Source organism: Miniopterus natalensis, chromosome 15 (assembly GCF_054644295.1).
Source record: "Miniopterus natalensis isolate mMinNat1 chromosome 15, mMinNat1.hap1, whole genome shotgun sequence".
NCBI lineage: Eukaryota > Metazoa > Chordata > Mammalia > Chiroptera > Miniopteridae > Miniopterus > Miniopterus natalensis.
Window position 1 is genome coordinate 4,731,602 of NC_142095.1, and position 23,185 is coordinate 4,754,786.

At 36.1% G+C, this 23,185-nt stretch overlaps 1 protein-coding gene across 2 annotated transcripts in view; it reads left to right on the forward strand.

Moving 5' to 3' along the window:
- Window positions 1-1,104: 1,104 nt before the first annotated feature.
- The window catches only part of SETD2 (SET domain containing 2, histone lysine methyltransferase), a 57,176-nt gene continuing 35,095 nt past the window's right edge, over window positions 1,105-23,185 (forward strand). For both annotated transcript variants that reach the window (XM_087824798.1, XM_087824799.1), the window contains exons 1-9: window positions 1,105-5,462; window positions 8,075-8,206; window positions 9,823-9,951; window positions 12,480-12,603; window positions 13,519-13,596; window positions 15,232-15,329; window positions 17,099-17,225; window positions 20,448-20,582; window positions 21,419-21,538. In XM_087824798.1, coding sequence (XP_087680924.1) covers window positions 1,150-5,462; window positions 8,075-8,206; window positions 9,823-9,951; window positions 12,480-12,603; window positions 13,519-13,596; window positions 15,232-15,329; window positions 17,099-17,225; window positions 20,448-20,582; window positions 21,419-21,538 — 5,256 coding nt within the window. In that variant the 5' untranslated portion in view covers window positions 1,105-1,149. The remainder of the gene's footprint in view (window positions 5,463-8,074; window positions 8,207-9,822; window positions 9,952-12,479; window positions 12,604-13,518; window positions 13,597-15,231; window positions 15,330-17,098; window positions 17,226-20,447; window positions 20,583-21,418; window positions 21,539-23,185) is intronic.

Here is a 23,185-nt window from a genome sequence, read left to right on the forward strand (position 1 = left end):
GTTTGAATAAAAACAACTTTCATTTCAATTGGTTTTAAGTATTTACGATTTCTTTTTATTCCTTTGCATGCTTTCTTGGCTGGATGACAATAGAGAAGAGGAAAATGAGGTAAGTACAGCTTAGTTATTCAGTAATTATGGAATTGAAAACATTTAAAATTTTGCTATTATTTGGAATGTGAAATGAAGCAGTAGTTCTTAATTTTGGTTTTGGATCAACAGTAACTTATTCCAGAGAGGGATATCATATATATCAAGAAAATGGTTTTTGAAGTTTGGCACTTCTAGAGCTTTAGATAAGGTAAAGGAAGCTGGCAGCTCTGGAGACAGTTTCTTACCTGTTTTTAGGTATTGAGCTTCCATGTAAGATTTAATTTGAAAAGTGGAATCTGTTTCTTGCAAGTGTTTAAATACTGCTCTATAATAATGCATGTGAAGATATTTACTTTCCCACTTGAATGGTTACTCTATAACTTTGAAAACTGATTTTAGATTTTACCATGCTGAGGGGAGGAGGCTATTATCTTAAATAGCCAGAGTTAATTAAAGAACATCAATTAGAAGAATGTTGCAGATGGTGGCTGTACCATCTTTAATTTAGGCTTAAGTTTGTTGTAGATTTTTCAGAAGTTCTAGTCTACACCCTAGGTTATGCATTTAACTTTCTTTTGGTGGTTTGGCAAATAATGGAGGGAGAAGTATTCTTAAATTATATTTTGTAGTTGTCCCTCATACAGCAGGATCAGACTATAAATCAGCATGGCCTGAGTGTGTTGGGCCTAGGCAGAGATAGTGGTGGTGTGCCAGGGCAGAGTGATTTCCCAGAAGGCAGAAAGGCCTCATTTGGTTAACCTCATCTGTAAAGTAAGCGAGATGGGAGGCTTGGGTTGTGGAACTTGGGTGGACACTTACGGGTTTATTCTCCAAATTTTGGAGTATGTTTGAAATTTTTCATAATTTTAAAAAATGCTTATGTATGTATTAAAATTTATACTGTTTGTCATTAAAGAAGACTTTTCATTTCCTTCACATTTAAAACTGTGATGATAGCTATTTGAAAGTAACTTTATTGTAATAGTAACAGCTTGTTTTGTTTATTTATAGGCAAAGATTGAAAATGTGCAGAAAACAGGTTTCATCAAAGGACCAATGTTCAAAGGTGTTGCTTCTAGTCGGTTTTTGCCCAAAGGCACCAAAACAAAAGTTAATTTGGAGGAGCAGGGACGACAGAAGGTGTCATTCAGCTTCAGCCTTACTAAGAAAACTTTGCAGAACAGGTTTCTGACTGCTCTTGGCAATGACAAGCAAAATGATACTCCAAACTCCCCAGCTGTACCTCTTCAAGTAGACTTGACCCCTAAAATTAAAATGGACATTGGCGATACCTTACCTACTGCAGAAGAATCTTCCCCTCCAAAGTCAAGGGTAGAATTGGGCAAAATTCATTTTAAGAAACATCTGCTTCATGTAACATCCAGACCACTGCTAGCTACAACCGCAGCAGTGACATCACCTCCCCCTATAGTACCATTACCAGCAGTCATAGCAGAATCAACAACTGTAGACTCGCCACCCTCATCTCCACCTCCTCCACCACCTCCACCTCCCCAAGCCACAACACCCTCACCACCAGCATCAATAACAGAGCCAGTGGCCTTGCCACATGCACCGATAACAGTTCTGATGACAGCACCAGTAGATGTAGCAGTTAGAGTCTTGAAGGAACCACCAGTTACAAATGAACCAGAATCTTCCGAAGTGGACACTAAGCAGGACATTGTATCTAATAGTTCAGAAGAACACATAACTCAGAATTTGAATGAGCAAGCAAATATTCCCTCACAAAAAGAAGATTCCCATATTGGGAGGGAAGAAGAAATTCCAGATAGTTCTAAGACTAGTCTGGGCTCTAAAAAAACAGGCTCTAAGAAGAAACCCTCACAATCTGAAGGCACCTTTCTTGGTTCAGAATCTGATGAAGATTCTGTGCGGACTTCCTCGAGTCAGAGGTCACATGATTTAAAAATTTCAGCAAGCATTGAAAAGGAAAGAGATTCAAAGAAGAGCTTAGCACCTTTAAAAAGCGAGGATTTAGGGAAATCTTCACGATCTAAAACAGAAAGAGATGATAAATATTTTAGTTACTCAAAACTTGAAAGAGATAGTCGGTATGTATCCTCTCGATGTAGATCCGAGAGAGAGAGAAGACGAAGCAGGTCTCGTTCTAGATCTGACAGAGGCTCTAGAACTAGCTTATCTTACTCCCGGTCAGAACGATCCCATTATTATGACTCTGAGCGTCGCTACCATAGGAGTTCCCCCTATCGAGAAAGGGCACGTTATTCTCGGCCATATACAGATAACAGGGCACGAGAGAGTTCTGACTCAGAAGAGGAGTATAAAAAGACATATTCCAGGCGCACCTCATCTCACTCATCCTCTTACAGAGACCTGAGGACACCATCATCCTATTCTAAGTCTGATCGGGACTGCAAAGCGGAGTCCTCTCACTTAGAGATGGAGAAAAGAGGAAAGTATTCTTCAAAACTAGAAAGAGAGTCCAGAAGGACTTCAGAAAATGAAGCAATGAAAAGATGTTCTCCCCCTAATGAACTGGGATTCCGACGGGGGTCATCATATTCCAAGCATGAAAACAGTTCTTCCCGTTATAAATCTGCTTCTTCAAAATCTACATCCAAGTCTGATAAATTTAAAAATTCTTTTTGTTGTACAGAATTAACTGAGGAAATCAAACAGTCTCATTCTTTTAGTTTACAGACTCATTGTTCAAAAGGTAGTGAAGTAAGAATGATTAGTAAAATTCCTGAAAGAGAAAAGGCTGGATCTCCATCGCTATCAAATCGATTAAATGATTCACCTACTTTTAAAAAGCTACAAGAATCGCCTATTTTTAAGTCTGAATTTATAGGACATGATAGCCATGATAGTATTAAGGAATTGGACTCTTTATCTAAAGTGAAGAATGACCAATTAAGAAGTTATTGTTCCGTAGAATTAAATATAAATGGATCTCCTGGGGCAGAACCTGATTTGGTAACATTTTGCACTTCTAAAACTGATACTGTCTTGATGTCTTCTGATGATAGTGTGACTGGATCGGAGGTATCCTCTTTGGTGAAAGCATGTGTGCCTTCATCAAATGGATTTCAGAATATTGACAGATGTAAAGAAAAAGACTTGGTTGATACTTGCATTCAGTGTAGTAAGTCAGAAAGCCCATTTAGAGAAATAGAGCCTCCAGTGTCACCACACCAAGATAAACACATGTCTTTGCCAGTTATGACTATAGATTATCCCAAAACAGTAGTTAAAGAACCAGTTGATATGAAAGTTTCTAGCTGTAAAACCAAAGATTCAGATGTATATTGTACTTCAAATGACAACAACCCTTCTTTGTGTCATTCCGCAGCTGAAGATATTGAGCCTTCAGTTATGAAAATATCTTCAAATAGCTTTATGAATGTGCATTTGAAATCAAAAACAGTTATATGTGATAATAGAAATCTGACAGATCAGCACTCAAAATCTGCATGTGAAGAATATAAGCAGTGTGTTGGTAGCACTAGTTCAGCTTCTGTTAATCATTTTGATGACTTATATCAGCCTATAGAGAGTTCAGGCATTGCTTCATCTCTTCAGAGTCTTCCACCAGGAACAAAAGTGGACAATTTAGCTCTCTTGCAATGTGGCGAGAACTCATCTCCAGTTTTGGATGCTGTACTGAAGACTAAAAGCACAGGGGTTTTGAAGCATGCAGAAAAAGAAATGATAGAAGTAGGTAGTGGCCTTCCTGATTTAGGTAGGGGGTTTGCTTCCTGGGAAAACAGGCATAATAATGGGTTATCTGGGAAGTGTTTGCATGAGGTTCAAGAAGAAGGGAATTCCATATTGCCTGATAAAAGAGGAAGACCAGAAATCTCTTTTGATGAAGAAGGAAGAAGAGGACATGAACATACTTCCGATGATTCAGAAGTTGTATTTTCTTCTTGTGATTTGAATTTAACCACGGAAGACAGTGACTGTATGACATATACCTTAAAATGTGACAGTAGCGGTCATGCCTCAGAGATTGTGTCTACTATTCATGAAGAGTATTCTGGTTCCTCTGAAAGTTCAAGTGATGAAAGTGATTCAGAAGATACAGATTCTGATGATAGCAGTATTCCAAGAAACCGTCTTCAGTCTGTTGTGGTTGTGCCAAAGAATTCTACTTTGCCCATGGAAGAAACAAGTCCTTGTTCTTCTCGGAGCAGTCAAAGTTACAGACACTATTCTGACCACTGGGAAGATGAGAGATTGGAGTCAAGGAGACATTCGTATGAGGAAAAATTTGAGAGTATGGCAAGTAAAGCCTGTCCTCAAACTGAAAAGTTCTTCCTTCATAAAGGAACAGAGAAGAATTCAGAAATTTGTTTTACACAGACTAGTAGAAAACAAATAGATAACCACCTAACTGAAATTGCTCATCCTCAGAGTGATGGGGTTGATAGTACAAGTCATACTGATGTGAAATCTGACCCTCTAGGTCATCCAAACTTTGGGGAAACAGTGAAAGCCAAAATAGCTTCTAGGCAAGAAGAGCTGTCAGTTTATTCTTCTGATGATTTTGAAGATGTTCCAAATAAGTGTCGGCAACAGACCACTTTTCCTAATAGGCCAGATAGTAGACTGGGTAGAACAGAGTTGAATTTTTCTTCCTCTTGTGAGATCTCCCGAGTGGATGGCTTCCATTCATCGGAAGAGCTCAGAAGCATAGGGTGGGACTTCTCTCCACAAGAAAAGCCTACTACCACATATCAGCAACCTGATAGCAGCTATGGAGCCTGTGGTGGCCACAAGTATCAGCAAAGTGGAGAACAGTATGGTGGGACACGTAATTACTGGCAAGGTAATGGTTACTGGGATCCAAGATCAGCAGGTAGACCTCCTGGAACTGGGGGTGTGTATGATCGAATTCAAGGTCAGGTACCAGATTCCTTAACAGATGATCGTGAAGAGGAAGAAAATTGGGATCAACGGGGAGGATCTCAGTGTTCAAGCCAGTCCAGTAAATTTTTTCTATCCCTTCAGAAGGACAAGGGGTCAGTGCAAGCACCTGAAATAAGCAGCAATTCCATTAAAGACTTACTAGCTATAAATGAAAAGAAAGATCTTTCAAAAAACTTAGAAAAAAATGATATGAAAGATAGAGGGCCTCCTAAAAAAAGGAGGCAAGAATTGGAGAGTGATTCTGAAAGTGATGGTGAGCTTCAGGACAGAAAGAAAGTTAGAGTGGAGGTACAGCAGTGTGAGACTGCAGTGCCCCCAGGCTCAGCACTGGTTGGGCCTTCCTGTGTCATGGAGGACTTCAGAGACCCACAGCGATGGAAGGAATGTGCCAAGCAGGGGAAGATGCCTTGTTACTTTGATCTGATTGAAGAAAATGTGTATTTAACAGAAAGGTAAGCATAATTAATAATCTGACAAATTTTAACCTTTTTAAAACATTAGCTTTCAACAGTTTAGAATATATGAGCTTAATTATAGGAAATGTAGTTGCATAATAGAGTATAAATTGAAAAATCTAAAAAGTGTATTTACTTATTTAGATTTTTCCCCTCACCCAGGAAGGGGTGTCTCATTTTCTTTTTTTTGTCTCATTACCTTTTGGTTCTGAAAGTATAACTTAGGCCAGCCAGTTTTTCTTAAATTCCTTTTACATGTGAAACTGGCAGAAAAGGAAACAAAACTAGCAAAATAGTCTGCTCTTAGAAAAGTAAAAAGTAGTTATGTTGGATTTTTTCCTTTACTTTTCAGAAAGGTTCAGAATGAAGTATCTTTAGGTATTTTGTAAAGCTGGAAGTAGGCTAGAATATAGTTTTCTTTTGTCAGGCTATTAAGTCTGTTGTTAATAGGTTAAATTTGGCAATAGCATAACAAATGTTTTAGAAATAAATGGTAAAATGGTTACCACAAATTCCTAACATGAAACAAGGTATAATGAAAATAGGAATAATGAAAACATATTCCTCTACTGATTCCAGAGCTTCTCAGCCTGCTTTCTTTCACCCCTCCTCAATCTCATTTTTGCAATATAAATATGTGCCGAATCTGCCTTTTAAAAAATCTTTAGTCTCCTAACTACCCACTTCTTCCTTATGGAAGTTTCTCCTCTAGTTTAGAATCAACCTTGCCATCTAAAATATTCAAAATTTTTTTTGATGAGGAAGTTTTTTACTGTGGATAAGGTAAAAGACTTTATTTTAAAGTTAGGTCCCATCGGAAATTTTTCCTACTAAGAAAACCTTTTTTTCTTTAATATAAAGCTTCTTACAGTTATATTCATTTACATCTATTTGTAAATTTAAAATATTGAATATTTTAAGAAGTACTCTTTAGGAGTTGAGTGGGTAGACTGATACAACTTACAGGGTCTTTGTAAAAAAATAGAAATTAAATTAATTGACTCAGCTCCCTGGGTTTTATTTAGCAGTGAGATTCAGATACATAGAGAGGTGCATATAGATTTGGTTGGTGGAGGCATTGGAAGGCCTTTTGGAGTGGAAAGTGTTTTTTAAAAAAATTGATTTCAGAGAGAAAAAGGGGTTGAAAGAGAGCGAAAGAGGGCCAAACATCGATATGAAGCATCGATTGGTTGCCTCTCCCCCACAGCGCCTCGACTGGGATTGAACCCACAACCTGGGTATGTGCCCTGCCTAGGAATCAGCCCATCCACTGTTTGGTGTATGGGATGACACTCCAGCCAACTGAGCCACACCAGCCAGGGCTGGGAAGCATTTTTATATATTCATTATTTTTAAGTATCTGTTGCCATACGCTGGGAATTTAGGAGCCACCATTGTACATCACTGTAAAATAGTATGAGTATCGTGAAAAAAGTTTTTGTCTTATGTCTAATGAAAATAGGCTTACCTGAAAAAAATCTGTGCCCATTAGTTCTAATCTGGCCTTTTAGAGCAATACAAAATAAAACTAGTGCTGATTCTCCAAAATTATAACTCTTAAGCATTTGTAAGTCTTTTGTTTATCTTTAGTGATCTTTAGGCTTTGCATATTATACTCATTAATGAATTATATTTTTAGTTGATTCAGATGTGTTATTCTTGTTACTCAAACGTAGTTGAAACTATCATGGTGCTCTTTAGGTACTTTATAAAACTAGGACTGTAATAGAACGTATGTTTAAGATGTGAACAGATTAAGGAGATTAAGACAGCCACTTAGAGCAGTTGTCATAGTTCCCTAATTTTAAAAAGGAGATCTTATTTGGCCATGCTTCCCCCCCCCCCCCCCCTTTTGACAAGGGTACAAAAATAGAGTTCAACAAAAAGGCCAGTAAATAGTCACATTTTCACTTTTGCTTTGCAAATTCTGGCATAGGTTTTTATGAACCCAGTCAATTTTTAACAGTTTCCCTTCTCCCCTCAATACATTTTGCCTACATTGAGAAAGTTTAGCCCTTTGAAGCCTTTACCCGATTATTTCATAATTTATACTTTATTCTTTTTAAAAATTATTTATTTTTCTTTTAAATAGGATTTGTATAAATGAGATGTTGCTGAAAGATTTGAGTTAAACTCTTATAATTAAAAACTTTCTTTAAAGCAGCTCCTTTCCTTCCTCTGCCTTGACTCTCAGCTCTTACTTGCCCGCCCATGAGGATGAGGACTTCCTTTAAACTTCTCTTGCTGTCACTGTTTGATACTCATAAGTTTTCCTGTTTTACTCCTGAGCCACATGGCAGTATTAATGCTTGAAATTGCTCAAAATTCCAGGCTTAGGTGACCTGGACCAGGAAATAAGGGCTGAGCACAAAAATAATAGCCCGTTTGCCAGGGCTAAGGTTGCCTCTCTCTTCTTTTTTGCAGCACATTTTGTAGTGTTTCAGTCTCACAGATTTTAGGGATTAGATGTATTCTTCCTTTTGAGAAATTGACTTAACCAGAGTCATTAAATGTGAAACTAATGAGATTTAGCACATTATTTGACTATATATATTGAATCATTGCCAGGAGATTTATTTAACCAGTTTTTATAAAATTTTGCCCAATAGAAAGAAGAATAAATCCCATCGGGACATTAAGCGAATGCAGTGTGAGTGTGCACCTCTTTCTAAAGATGAAAGAGCTCAAGGTGAAATAGCATGTGGAGAAGATTGTCTTAACCGTCTCCTCATGATTGAATGGTAAGGAAATGGGAATGCTCTGCTTTTGTTCAACCTCTATGAAATGTCTCGAAATACTTAAAAGAATTATTAGTGAAGGGTAAAATTTAACCTTTTTCCTATTGTTGAGTGTTTATAAGCAATAAATCTCTGTCCTTTGCATTGAGCATTAGATTATAGTACACATTGTAAATGCTCTGTAAAGTAGCCCTAAAATGCTAACAATGTAGTACTAATTTTTATCCAGTCTCCTTTTATATCTTGTAATGTTCATGTCCTGAGAGGTAAGTGTTGTTATTCTTTAGCTTTTACTGTAAAATGAGATAAAACCCTAACATTTCAAAAATTCATAAAATAAAATGTCTTCCTCTCCCAAACCTCAGTCTATTTGTAGTCTTTCCAGATAATTTACCTGTGTCAACATAGGTAAATATTTACTCTTTTTATGTATAGAAATGAAATCTTACTATATGTACTTTTTAAAACTTTGTCCCCCGCCACACACACACTTAATATGTTTTAAAGACCTCTTCAGAGCTATGCAGGCCTGCCTAACCCTTCCCTTCGCTGCACTATGTATCCTATTCATTGTTAACCCTGAGTGTCAATCTGTTGATAGACATTTGTTTCTATATTTTTCTTACAAACAGTAAACATCTTTACATTAAAAAATGTGTGATGATTTTTTTTTTACCATGGAAAGAATATTAAAGGTGATTTGTAGTGTATGTACCTTATTTTTAGTGTTAATGTAAGAGTTTTCTTTCAAAGCTCAGTTTTTGGTTTTGCTCATGTTATAGTGTTATAAAAATAAAGCATATTTACCTCAAAAAATGAAGAGAGAGCATTTTTGGTATTCCTTTACCTAAACTAAAAGAGATGACAGTATACATGTAAGAAGAGACATCGAGTTAACACTGTTTTCCTAATTCCACATTGTTGCTCTAGTCTCTGCAGCCTTCTGGCCTTTCTTGCCAACCTTGCTGAATAGATAAAGTACAGAATTTATTTCTTCATGTTATTTCCATATCAAACTTTTAGTAGTCCTCAGGATTAGGTTCAAGTTGAGCCTGGTATTCAGAGCCCTTCATAGTAAAGCAACAACCTGCCTTTCCATCTTCCAGCAGCCCACCTTTTTTACCAGTTATCCTTAGCAGTTTTAGTTCTGTTTCCTCTAGTAGGCCTTGTTTCCTATTTCTGCACACAGGCAGGCACTGCCGTTGTATCTCTTGTTTTCTTTACTGTCCAGATCCTGTGTATCATTAAAGATTCTGTTAGCTATATTCAAAAGATCAAATTGATTGGAGTGGAATATAAGAGAAGGTTCACTGATAGAAAATAAATTAGTGCTGCAGAGTTGTCAAGAGTACTGTCTGGAAATGGATCCTAGACACCCAGGGAGTGGGTGATAACTAGATGACAAGACTGTATTGTGGGCATCCTCTGATTAAGTAACGATGTAACACTCAGTTCTAAGGTATCCCTTCATGGTGGAAATCATTATTGAGGAAGCCTCGCTTGGAGGTTTACCACACATGCTGATTATGCCATAAAGATTATAGATATACTATGTATTCTGGCAAAAATTTTTGATTCTTTTGGTGCTTTGAAGAATTAATTTTCTTCATTTTTCACAGTTCTTCTCGGTGTCCAAATGGGGATTATTGTTCCAATAGACGATTTCAGAGAAAACAGCATGCAGATGTGGAAGTCATACTCACAGAAAAGAAAGGCTGGGGCTTGAGAGCTGCCAAAGATCTTCCTTCGTAAGTTATGTTTTAATCACCTTTCGCTTCATTTTTGTGTTGTTGAAGTTGATTAGATAGATATATATATATATAAAAGAAGGGCATTTTGTCACTTGTGACATTTGAACTAGGCAGGCCCTTTTTTGTCTAATAGTTATGTTTCTTTTAATTCCAAGCAATTACTGAAGTGTTGGCAGTAGACCCCCCAAGTTCCTATGAAACTTTATAAAAAGGAGTTGGGACAGAATGTATTAGTTTATATAAAACTGATTTGGGATCAGAGTAGAAGAGAGTATCTGGGGATTGTGAGAGAATTAAAGCATACTTGATAGACACTCAGTAAACATTTGTTGAATGAATAAATGTTGCCCTCTACCTAACTCGTGTAAACTTTTTATATGTAATGCAATAAAAGGTTCACTTATTTTCTGCCATATTCAGTATTTCCTTTAAACACAATTTTCTTGTATGACACATATTAAACTATTCTTATGCCTTTTCATTTTAAAGTTAAATATGTGTAGGTTGTATGTGTTTATGATTTAAAATTTTTAAATACACAAAAGGAATAAAGGAAGAAAATAAAACATTTGCTGGATTCTAGGGACTCAGGCACAACTAACTGTTCTTTCAGAATCCTCTAAGCATATGACCATATTTAGATGGGAATTGGAATGGGGTGAGGGTTTTTAGTCTATTTATTATGGAGATTCAAAGGTATCCCCACAGGTAACAACCTAATAATCACCACTACTACCACCACCAGGTAATTTAGTTTTCTGACAGGAAGTTCATATATCTTTTTAAAAGCCAAATCATTCTGTTTTTCCTGTGGAAACAGGAAATGATGTTTGTATCAGTCTGTTCTTTTGGGAACCAACCAGAAAAAAAAAAAGAGTGGATAGTCAGAACCTCATATATTTCCTTCTCTCCAGAATCATCTTATTATAATTCGTATCCAATTCATTGGATCCTTTATAATATTGTAAACAAATAATAAGCTAAGATTCCTTTGAATACAGTTAATGATACTGAACTCAGAACTTCCCAGTTTAGTCCAGTGCATTTCTAAAATAACTCTGATCTAGATGCAGGTTTTCAGGGACACTTTTATTTTACCCAAGCCAGCCAGGCTTTTCTCTTTGAGAGTCTTTTTTTTTTTTTTTTTTTTTAAAGAACTTTTAAAGGAACTTTTTTAAAGGCACTCCATTTTGGACTTTCAAGCCTCTGATGCAGGGATAGTAGTGGGACTCTTAGCAGTGTCCAGACATATAGCTTCAGACCTAATGTAAATTCTTGCTGTATGCAACATAGGCTCTTTGTGGCTCAGGAACTCATGTGTTTTAGGGGAGGAGATTGGGGAAGGGAGGAGAGAATGTGTTACTGGTTCATATAGCGGGCTAAAATTTTCTACAGCTCTTTACCTTTCCTCAGCTACTCACAGAGAACCCTACTTTGGTAAAATATACTAGGATTTAATATTTCCGTGTTTCCCACACCTTCATACTCCTATAGCTTTCATATGCTGATGGTAATGCCAGATCCATAAATTTTTAGTTCCAAACTATTTAGATGTGAAGTGGATTACTCTCCCAGTGAATAAGGGCATGCTGCCAGATATGCACAGGATGAGGAGGCATTTGGAGCTAAGCTGCTCGTTAGTGCTAAAATATTACGGTAGACTCCACCAAAAAGTCCCAAGCAAGTCCCTACCAAAATTCTTTAGTTTTAGGCTGTAGGAATGGAAGGCAGTGCTGTTCAGGGTGACTTAATGTTACTGAATACCAAATAGGGCTTTTAAAAAAAAAATTGAGGTAAAGTTCACATGATATAATAGTAACCATTTTAAAATGCATTAATTTAGTGGCATTTAGTACATTCACAATACTGTACACCTATCACCTCTGTCTAGTTCCAAAACATTTTTCCAAATATTACCGCGAAAGGAAACTATACCCATTAAGTCGAATCTCCCCATTGCCCTCTCCTTCTAGCCCCTGGCAACCTCTAAGCTGCTTTCTGTCTCTATGGATTTACCTATTCTAGATATTTCATATAAATGAAATCATATAAATGTGGCTTTTTGCGTCTGGCTTCTTTAACATAGCACTATGTTTTTGAAGTTTTACCTATGTTGTAGCATGTAGCAGCACTTTATAAAATTTTTTAATTTTATTTTTTAAAAATATTTTTTAATTGATTTCAGAGAGAGGAAAGGAGAGGGAAAGAGAGATAGAAACATCAATGATGAGAGAGTCATTGATCAGCTGCCTCCTGCATGTCCCCCACTGGAGATCGAGCCCGCAACCCAGGCATGTGCCCTGACTGGGACTCAAACCACGATCTCCTGGATCATAGGTCGATGCTCAACCACTGAGCCATGCTGGCTGAGCTTATATCTATTTTTACTTACGTCTTATGTAATACCAATTTTATCCACTTTGGAATATTTCTTTAAATTCATTGTATTTGCTTGGATATGTGTTTTCCATATAGGAAAGTGTTCCTAGGCAGGATGTTTTATTGTTTTCTTTTTGTTTTTCTAGGAACACCTTTGTCCTGGAATATTGTGGAGAAGTACTTGATCATAAAGAGTTTAAAGCCCGGGTAAAGGAGTATGCACGAAACAAAAACATCCACTACTATTTCATGGCCCTGAAGAATGATGAGGTGAGCAGCATGAATGTGCTTGCTTTGAAACAGATCTGAAAGTTGTTGAGTTTGAAAGGGTCATTGATATAGACTTATCTCTAAAATAAGCGACAAAAAATGAGCAGAATAGTGTATATAAAATTTGTTGCGGTTTACAAAAAGGATGGGAGAGGGAAGTAATTACATACATATGTAAATATAAATATACATGGTTCATGTTATAACTCTTAACAGTTATTGACAACCCCTTCCCCAAGAGCTTTTGTTTGTGTGGGTTATAGTTGTCATTATTTATGATATTAAAAATTAAAGCTGAGAAATTAAATATTTATTAAGCCTTTTCAAAGTAATAACCCCATTATATATTGACACAAATCGTTATAAAAATAATTAAAAGAAAAATTTTTTTAGTGAGGCATATCATTGTTTTACATTTTTATAAATCTCTTTAATATCTGGCTTAATAAAATTTAGCTAGATTCTCATATTTGCCTCTACACAGTCTGGAAATACAAATCCTAACGATGGATCCCAGGACCTGTTGAATCAGTCTGGAGATAGGCCCAGTAACAAGCAGTCCAGGGCATTCAGATACACAAGTTTGAGAGCTACTGCACTGTGGTATAGTATGCACTTTAAAATGAAGCTATACACAAATGAAGTGAGATTGGAATACAGTAGGATGTAAGAAATAGCTAAAAGTAAATGAGAGAGTAATAGATATGGAGACAATTTTCCCTGTAGGTAATATGTTTATAGTTAGCAGATCTTCCAGAGGAAGTGGTCATCACTTTGATGTATAAAGATGGGAGTGTTCTCTAAAGGAAGGGGAGTCAGGGATGGGATTTTAAATTTGCCTGATGCCTTGCCTGTGCACAATGCAAGTATATTTTCAGGTCTCATTTTTAACTCTTAAATTGTCCTTTTCCCTAGATAATAGATGCCACTCAGAAAGGAAATTGCTCTCGTTTTATGAATCATAGCTGTGAACCAAACTGTGAGACTCAAAAAGTAAGTTGAGGTAGATTTAGAGTTTGGGGTATTTATTTAAGATTGCTGTTCTGACTACTTTAGATTCTATATCAAAGGTACCCATGGCTTTTATTTTTAAGTAATTTTTTCCTACTTTATTGTTAAAATTTTTATTTTGGAATAAGTTTAGATTATGAAATAAATAGTACAGAATTATGCTGAAATAGCACAGAGGTCTCATACTTAAGCTTCCCCAAATGTACACATTGTACATAATACAATTACTTAATTTTTGATATACTATTAACTATTAGCTGATCTAAAGACCTTATTCAGATTTTGCCATCTGTCACTTTTTTTGTTCTAGGATTCAGTATAAGAAACTCTTGTTGCATTTAATTCTCACCTCTCTTTGCCCATAAATTTTAGATATTATTTCAAACATGCCAAGATATAAAACTAAATTTTGATTTTGATGAAGTCCAGTGTGTGTGTACTATTCAGATTTTTATCAGCTCCTATCCCAGTTCAAAATTTGACCATTTTAATAACATAATATGGGCCAAATGGCCACAAATGAGAAGGATTATATGTGATGTGCATATGGGTACACTGTTCACTGCTTCTCCTCACCAAGGCCAGGCTTTGGGTCTTGCACATAGATGACACTTGATAAATCCATTCATCAATGGATTTGTCACTTTGAGTACCTCTCATTTGTGTGTTGAGCTTAGATTTAAAAAGTACATATGTACATTAGAACTTTGGTTCTTTTTTTAGGTTGAGAAAGCTATGGACCCACTCCCTAGGGGGGAAAATATCAATGATACCCTCTCATATCAAAGTAGTGCTTTTGAAACCTGGGTATTTTTTACCTTTGATCTATGTGCTAATAGATCTTAAATATGACTCATTCTAAGAGCTGAGTCATATAATAAACAGGAGAAACTGGTCTGAAGTTACTTAACCTAAGTTCTGGTTCTAGTTTTGCCTGCAGCTGGTGGCCACATGTCTAGCTTTGAGGCTCCAACTGTACTGTGTCCCTTCACCTTTTTAAGTCTGGGTTTTTTCATCAGTAACATGTTCAAATGGTCTGGAGAGGAGCTCTACAGTCGACTTACCTCTCAAATGTTCTGGAACTGTAAGGTCTAACTCCTGTGTATTTACCCCAATTTTAATTGAGTTTTATACATCTGTTCTGATGTTTCCCTTCCCTTTCACTACACTCAACAATATGACCACTGCTTCTTGAAGTTAAACTTTTGGCATCACTTCCCTCTGGTTTCATACCCATCTTATCTTAGAACATAACTATTTAACATAATATAAGGTAATGTAAATTTGCCTTAATACTCAGTGACACCAAGCATTCCCTATTTGTCTATTTTTAGTACAGTTAATCTTACTATGTGGAAATGTTTATTAAAGTTAGTTAAAATAGCAGTTTTATTAGAGACAAATTATTGATGGTATTCAATCTGGTAGTTCATGAAATAAGAGTAGCACTTCAATATGTGAGTTTATTTAAAGGAAAAAGTTCCCCGTTTACCTGTTTGGAAAAGCCTTTATTTTCTAAAGAGGCACATACATAATTAAGGTTGATAATGATAATCTTTTAAAAAAACATAGATTAACTAGTTACTAATTTCTTTTCTTTTAAAAACAACATCTCAGTGGACTGTGAATGGACAGCTGAGGGTTGGGTTTTTTACCACCAAACTGGTTCCTTCAGGCTCAGAGTTAACATTTGACTACCAGTTCCAAAGATACGGGTGAGTATTGTTTCTATTCTGTTTTGCTGCTTCTGATGGGGAAATAGATTGTTCAGATATAGAGATATAAAACTTTGATGTGAATTACGAAGAAGTTATGTATACTACTAGCTCTTATCTGTAGTGTCCTGTTCCAAATTTGTATGTTTTTCTTACTGTATTGCACTTTTTGCCATTAAGGGATATTGTGCATGAGCAACATAATTTTCCTCTGAATGGCATACTGTTGTATTTATGTAATTATGTTTCTAATGTAATTTTTAAAAAATTTAATTATAGAAATGTCAACAGTGTGTGTATAAAGAGAACAGTACAATAAATCTCTATTCATCATTCGTGTGTCAGTTATCAACTCACGATTAATCTTGTCTCACCTATACCATATTGTACTCTGAAAAATAATGTTACCTAGTCTTGTTTACCAAAATCAATAAGTAATGAAGTAGCAATGAATACCCCTAGCATCTATATTGCAGTTTTACAAAATCCCACTAAAAAGGAACAGAGTTCCTTGGCTCAATGTCTGATTTCAAGTTTGAGACAGGAATTGAACAAGGTGATCCTAAATTGTCTTGTCATACCAGAAAACCAGTTATAAAATATTAGGAGGGTTATATCAAAGGGACTCAAGAGCTAGCTTGAATAGGCTCTTAGCAAAAGTGTGAGAGTCTCTATAACACTTGAGCATCAATAAGTATAACAACTGGAGTGGTTTGAAACACATTATATAAAATCCTTGAGTTTTAATGGTACTTTTAAAGTAAAATTGCATTCATCATAATTGATGAGAACCAATTCATGATTTTGAAAACCAATTTTAAAAATTAAAAAAGGGAAGAAATCAAACATTTATCTTGCCTTTTCCAAGTGAAGTCTACTTCAGGTTTAACCAAATATTCGATGAGAGGAAGTTCTTCTTTATAGAGGTTATTTCAGCTGATAAATGAAATATAGTGGTATTACCATTTTACAACACCTCATGAACTAATATATCTGAGCAATGGTCTTGTTTGTACTGCCCTCTTTGAAGGAAGGGAAACTGGAAATCAAGTGCTATTTGTGATTTGCTGCTCTATTTATTGAATAATTCATTTTTGTGCCTCTGATTGCTACTGTCATATACTAAATCTCTCAGTTTACTTTGGAATAGATTTCCTCTGGTAGCTTTCTCTGGTCATACAGTAAATAAATGGCAGAGGTAATTTGTATTCAGGCCTATGTTAAACACTTAGGCCTGTGTTCTTTCCACCACTTTTTCTTAACTCCATGGTTACATTTATTAATTACTATATTTATTATTAGTGTCATCCTTATGTGATGATAACTTTTAATTATGTGTTTCCTTTTAAGTATCCTAATAATGCATTTTATATCAGTGTATATCTTTTTGTACACTTGGTTGATCTGTGTACCAGTTAAATATTTACATATAAGTAATTGGTGTTGAACTATTTAAGCAATTTTGTTCTTAGTCCAAATATGTATATGAGCTTTTATTTACATATATTAGTAGGTATTTTTATAAAATGAAGAAATTACTCATTAACTTCTTGGCTAGTTTTGTCTAGCTAATAAAGGAAGATTGGAATATTTTAAGAGCAATTATCAGGTATTTGCATTAGATAGTATCAGGTTTTTTTAGTCTCAAAATAATTGTGTGTATTTTTTGTTTAGGCTGGATTGACTTCTCTCTTGTAATTGTTATATTGTCAACATTTTTATGTGGTTTATGTTCACATACTGACACTTTTCCAATGCTCCTTGAACAGAAAAGAAGCTCAGAAATGTTTCTGTGGGTCAGCTAATTGTCGGGGTTACCTGGGAGGAGAGAATAGAGTCAGCATCAGAGCAGCAGGAGGGAAAATGAAGAAGGAACGATCTCGTAAGAAAGATTCAGTAAGTGTTCCATCTTTCTTTCAAATTTCACCATACACATTTTAAGAAGGGAGAGGTAGCTTTTCTGATTGAAGTTTGAAAAGGCAAAACTATAACCAGAGAAATTCAGGATCAGGTAAAGTAATCATGGAAAAGAAGGATGGGTGGTTGCTATTTTTACTTCAGGTTCCTAGAGATTAGAATTGGGTACGTTTGATAACAAGTGGGCTAATAGTTTTTTAGAGCCTGTAAAACTCCTAATCCTAAGTACAAATAAATTGTTTATTTGTTAGCTCACTTAAGGTTGATCTTTTAATATTGGCCTGTCTTTTGTTTGGACCTCTAAAGTTTGCAAGTGTTCTTAAGATCTTCCCATAGCAGTAAGCATTGAAAAGAACCATTTTATTTATTTATTTATTTATTTATTTATTTATTTATTTATTTATTTATTTATTTATTTAATATATCTTTCTTGATTTCAGAGAGAGGAAAGGAGAGGGAGAGAGAGATAGAAACATCAATAATGAGAGAGTCATTGATCGGCTGCAGCCCGCAACCCGGGCATGTGCCCTGGCCGGGAATCGAATCCTGATCGCCTGGATCCTAGGTCGACGCTCAACCGCTGAGCCAAGCCCGGCTGGGCGAAAAGGACCATTTTAAAAAGGAATCTTAGTGGAGGGTTAGGAGAAGGAGCTAGAGGGTTAGGGGTGTTAGTGAGCATATTCCACTGTGATCTTTTGCAGTTAGCTCATCCCTGAGCTTTTTAGGAACGAATACTGTTAAGAATTATAAATAGCATCAATCTTACTGTTTAGGTGAGGCGATGGAGCCTTCATGGGGGAGGAGATAAAAGTATAATGGTGTAAAGATAATGTTATATTAAGCCCAAATTAATTGAAGAGAATTAATTATGGAGAAACTGAATTCTATAAGAAGACATTGTGGTGCTGCTTTTTGGTCTTAATATTTTTGCATGCCTCTTTCACCTTTCTTCAAGGTATATCCATGGAAATGGTCACTGGGTCATAGCCTATTAGCCTTTTTGACTTGACTATTACAGGAAATTTTTCTTTAAACTCCATTAAGATTGTGTTTATTTTTAACTCTTATTTCATATAATTGATAGTTTACTAGAATAGCCACAAAATAGTCATTAAACATATTGACCTAAGCTAAAATCTTCATAAAAACTTCACTTTGGCTGTTTCCTGTTTTCAAAACTTACATAATAAACACATTTTTAAAAACTACATTATTGGCCCTGGCCGATGTGGCTAAGTTTGTTGGAGCTTCGTCCTGTATGTTGAAGGGTCGTGGGCTGGATTACCTGTCGGGCTACAAAGCCAGATTGCAGGTTCAATCTCTGGTCCAGGCACGTATGGGAGGCAGCCGATGTTTCTCACTGATACTGATGTTTCTCTCTCTCTCTCCTTCTGCCTTCCTCTGTCTCTAGAATCAATGAAAAGTATATCCTCAGGTGAGGATTAAAAAAAAAAAAAGAAAGCAAAACAAAAACTATACATTATTGGTAGGGAGTGTCCTTATGATGGTTTCTTGGGCAGTGTTATACCTCTGTCATACCAATATCAGATGGCTTTCTACCTTCCTGGTAAGATTAAAGAACAACCCCAATATCAGTGTAGGACTTGGTATTATAGACTGAGTTTGGCATAACATGAATGCAGTCATTTGATGGGCTGAGTCATGGGTTGTTCCAGGTGTGAAGTTATCCTGGAATAAGAATATTTTGGATGAAACTTTGCCAGATAGAGGAATGACTCAATATGAATCTAGGTTCCTAGAAGCGTCATTTGTCCTTGACTATAATGAAGAGTGTAACTCTAGTTTTACTTGGATCATCTCCTACTGAAATCCTCTTCTGCGTGTCTAGGTTCTGAGCTCTGATTCGATACAGTTGAGTAGAATCACAGAAGCAGCACCTCTTGAATTCCCAAGAGTAAGTCTTAGGACTTCTTTTGGGTAGGGGATGCCATAGAGAGGACCAGAAATCGGCAGTTTAAAAATATTTGCATATTTTAAGTATTAATTAGAATATGTTAATGACACTGTAGTCTTTATCATCCCTTTTGATAGTTTTTCTCAGTTCCTCACCATATCTTATCCACTCCAGCCAGCCTAAGCTATGCGCTGTCATAAATTCCCTTTTTCCTTTGTTCAAGCTTTGCCCTCTACTTTGCTTACTCTCTCCCTCCTCTTTATCTTACTATTTCCAATTCCACTTCTGTAAATTCATTTCTGGTGACTCTCTAGCCACTCCCTTCCTTCTTAGCCTCTTCAGCTTTTAACATTAACATTTACAGTAATGCTTCGTTGTTCAATTTTATATGAATTAATTTTATCTTTGCAATAGTAAGTTCTGTGAGAGCATATTTATATCTTTTGTAACTACTACAACACAGCTAAAAAGCAACCTTTGGCAGGTTGATTTTTTTTTTTGTTCTCTATTATTGAAATGTAATATTTGAAACATCCAAAGAATATTTGTAAGTTAGAAAGCATAATTATGAAGTGAACCCTTCTAAACACTTCTCTGCTTCCTTCTCCCTGCTTAGCCCCTAGAGGATATCACTGTCTTTAAATTTTGTGTCTTAACTTTCTTGCCTTTTTAAAATAGATTTTTCAGATATTTAGCTATTAAAAAATTGGTTTTGAAGTACATAAAAACAGATTCGTACAGCGTGTAGTCTTTTCAAACTTGCTTTCTACACATAACATTGTTTGTAAGACCGATGAATTGTTGCATTTGGCTGCACTTGATTCCCTTCACTGTGGTATAGCATTCCATAAACATGCCAGTTTATCCAACCTGACCACAGACATATGGGTTGTTGGCAGTTTTTTGCACTTATGAATGGAAGTGCTTTCTCATTATGATCTTTTTTTTTTAATCCTCACCGAAGATATTTTTTCCATTGCTTTTCAGAGAAGGAGGGAGGGAGGGAGGGAAACATTGATGAGAGAGACATTGATTGGTTGCCTCCCATAATCAGCCTGCAACTGAGGTGGGTACCCTTGACCAGAATTGAACCCGAGACCCTTCAGTCCTCAGGCCAGTGCTCTGACCACTGAGCCAAATTGGGTAGGGCCTCATTATGATCTTAATTGCATTTTCCTTATTACTGGTGAGGTTGAACAACTTTTCAGGTTGTTTGATTCTTAGATTAGAGGGACTTTTGTTCTTGTTGCTGTTTTATAACCAGATGTTTTTCTTTGCTGTGGTAGGTGGATGGAGAGCTAGAAGCTCTGATGGAGAATGGTGAGGGTCTCTCTGATAAAAATCAGGTGCTCAGCTTATCCCGGCTAATGGTTCGAATTGAAACTTTGGAACAGAAACTTACCTGTCTCAAGCTCATACAGGTGAACACTTTGATATTAATTTATTTTTTATTTCTGAATTTGAAGTGGGACATTTAAACTACAATTCAGAATAAAGGAATGGAGAAGGAATAATTTGATGAGCAGAATTACTCTTATTTTTTAAATGGATAATGTGAGTTCTACATGACTTTGAAAGCTGTACTCTTAAAAATGGCTTAAGAGTTCAGCATCATCTAGTCTATTAGTACATCTTAATTGCTTTCTCTCTTTAGTCAGAGAACATGGTGAGATTTTTTTGTGTGACAGTTCATGACACTTGATAATTTCCCCCCTTGATTATTAGCATAACAAAGCCATTTTTACCACAGGACTTCAAAGCAAGAAATTTTAACAGTAATCTCATTTACTCCAGTTTATTAGGTATGCCACAAGAAGTTGGATGATAAAAAATAGGTGAATAAAAATCTAAGAGAAAAAACCCTTTTGAATAAGCATCTGAAACAAAGAGAGAAAAGAAAGTTATTTAAAGACTAATTTTTATAGTTTTAGCTTTTTTAATAAAAATGGTAAATGTAATTTTTTTCTTAGTCCTTTAGAATTAGATTTCATGGTAACTGACATTAGTTTTTATATAGTTTTCTACTTTAGTAAAGTCCAGGTTGACTGGATATATTTTGGGTATCAAAAAAGATTGTAATCTCTTACTTTAAAGCATTTATTAGTTATATAGTTCTAGTTAAGTTAAATAGTTTCTAGGTTTTTTGGAATATAAACAAACTCTTTAGTTTTCTCTGTGGGCCCTCTTTAACGGTCTATCTGGTATTCTCCCTGCCCCACCCCCAAAATACCCTGCATCCTGCTTTCCACCATGGAAGAACACACACTCACAGTCTTGCCTGAAATCCTTTCTGGAACGTCATGGGCTGTCTTTGTTGTGGATCTGGATGGCAGAGCTGGGTGAAGGCCGGGAAAGTAACCAGAAGCTTCAGGAAGAGGTCAGTTCACATTCAGTGTGCTTATTTCTTACAACCACTATACTGATTGCTTAGGTTGGCAGTATGTAATAATATCAGAGATAATGAATTTAGCATTATATTTACTGCTGGTATTAACTTTTTTGTGTTTTTTTAAAATATATTTTTATTGATTTTAGAGGAAGGGAGAGGGAGAGAGATAGAAACATCAATGATGAGAATCATCCATCGACTGCCTCCTGCATGCCCCCTGCTGGAGATCAAGCCCACAACCCAAGCAGATGCCCTGACATGGAATCGAACCATGACCTCCTGGTTCATAGGTCGACACTCAACCACTGAGCCAGACCGACCAGGCAATATTAAGTATTTTTGTCATCCCAACCATAACTAGGTTTTTTAAATCCTCACCCGAGGATATTTTTTCCATTGGTTTTCAGAAAGAGTGCAAGGGAGTGGGGGGAGAGAAACATCGATGTGAGAAAGACACATTGATTGGCTGCCTCCCGCATGTGCCCCGACTGACTTGGGCCAAGCCTGCAACTGAGACACATGCCCTTGGCCGGAATGGATTCTGGAACCCTTTAGTCTGAGGGACGACTTCTACTATAACCTTTATATACACCTTGCTAGTAGTGAGTTGCCTATGGTTTTCCTTATAGTCTTTTTTTAAGGTTGGTACTACATAGTTGGGAACTGGGAAAGCAAGATATAATACCATAGTTAAATGAAATATCCAGTTTGTTGCTAAACCCATAGTTTTTAAAAGATAGGAAACCAGCCCGGCCGGACATGGCTCAGAGGTTGAGCATCGACCTAGGATCCAGGAGATCGAGGTTCGATTCCAGGTCAGGGCACATGCCCAGGTTGAGGGCTCCATCTCCAATGACTCCCTCATCGTTGATGTTTCTCTCTCTCTCTCCCTCTCCTTTCCTCTCTCTGAAATCAATAAAGATATGAAAAAAAAAAAAAAAAAGGAAACCATATGAAACTTAAATTCTGGGGTTATAAAAAATTAGCAAGAAGCCAAATTCTGGATGACAAGAGTAAGAACAGTTTGAGGAGTAATTAAGTGTTTTAAAAGATCTAAGTAAATGTTTGTTGGCAATTTTGTTAGAGAGTTTGTGATTTATACCTTCCCATGAAATAAACTATTTTCTAACTTGGTTTAAATGTAGTTCCTTTTAATCATAATTTCTAATATCCCAAAGTTTTTAAACAGTACTCTTAAAAAAAAAACTAGAAAAACACATGGGAGTTGGCAAATAAGTGATTGTCTTGCTTTTATTCTTCTCCCAGGAGATTTGGCAATAAGTAGAAGTTGGGGAAACCTTGTAGTTTTGGTAGAACTACATTGTGGGCTGTACTTTGGAAGAAATTCTTGGATTTACAGTGGGAGGGGCGGTTATTTCTGAATGAAGAGAGTGTGTCTCTTTGCTAGATAGCTATTTATCAAAGACTAATGAGGTAAGTATCTGCAATTTTTTGTGTCTGTGTGAGACATTTAAATATATGTTGTTGCATAGTTCCCACACCTGTATCGCAGTCAGTTGGGAAACTTTTTAGAAAAAGGTACCCAAGGTGATATCTAGTAGTATATATATTTTTAAAAATCTAACCAGGTTTGAGAACTACTGGGGGGGAATATTAATATTAATCAGTCCTATT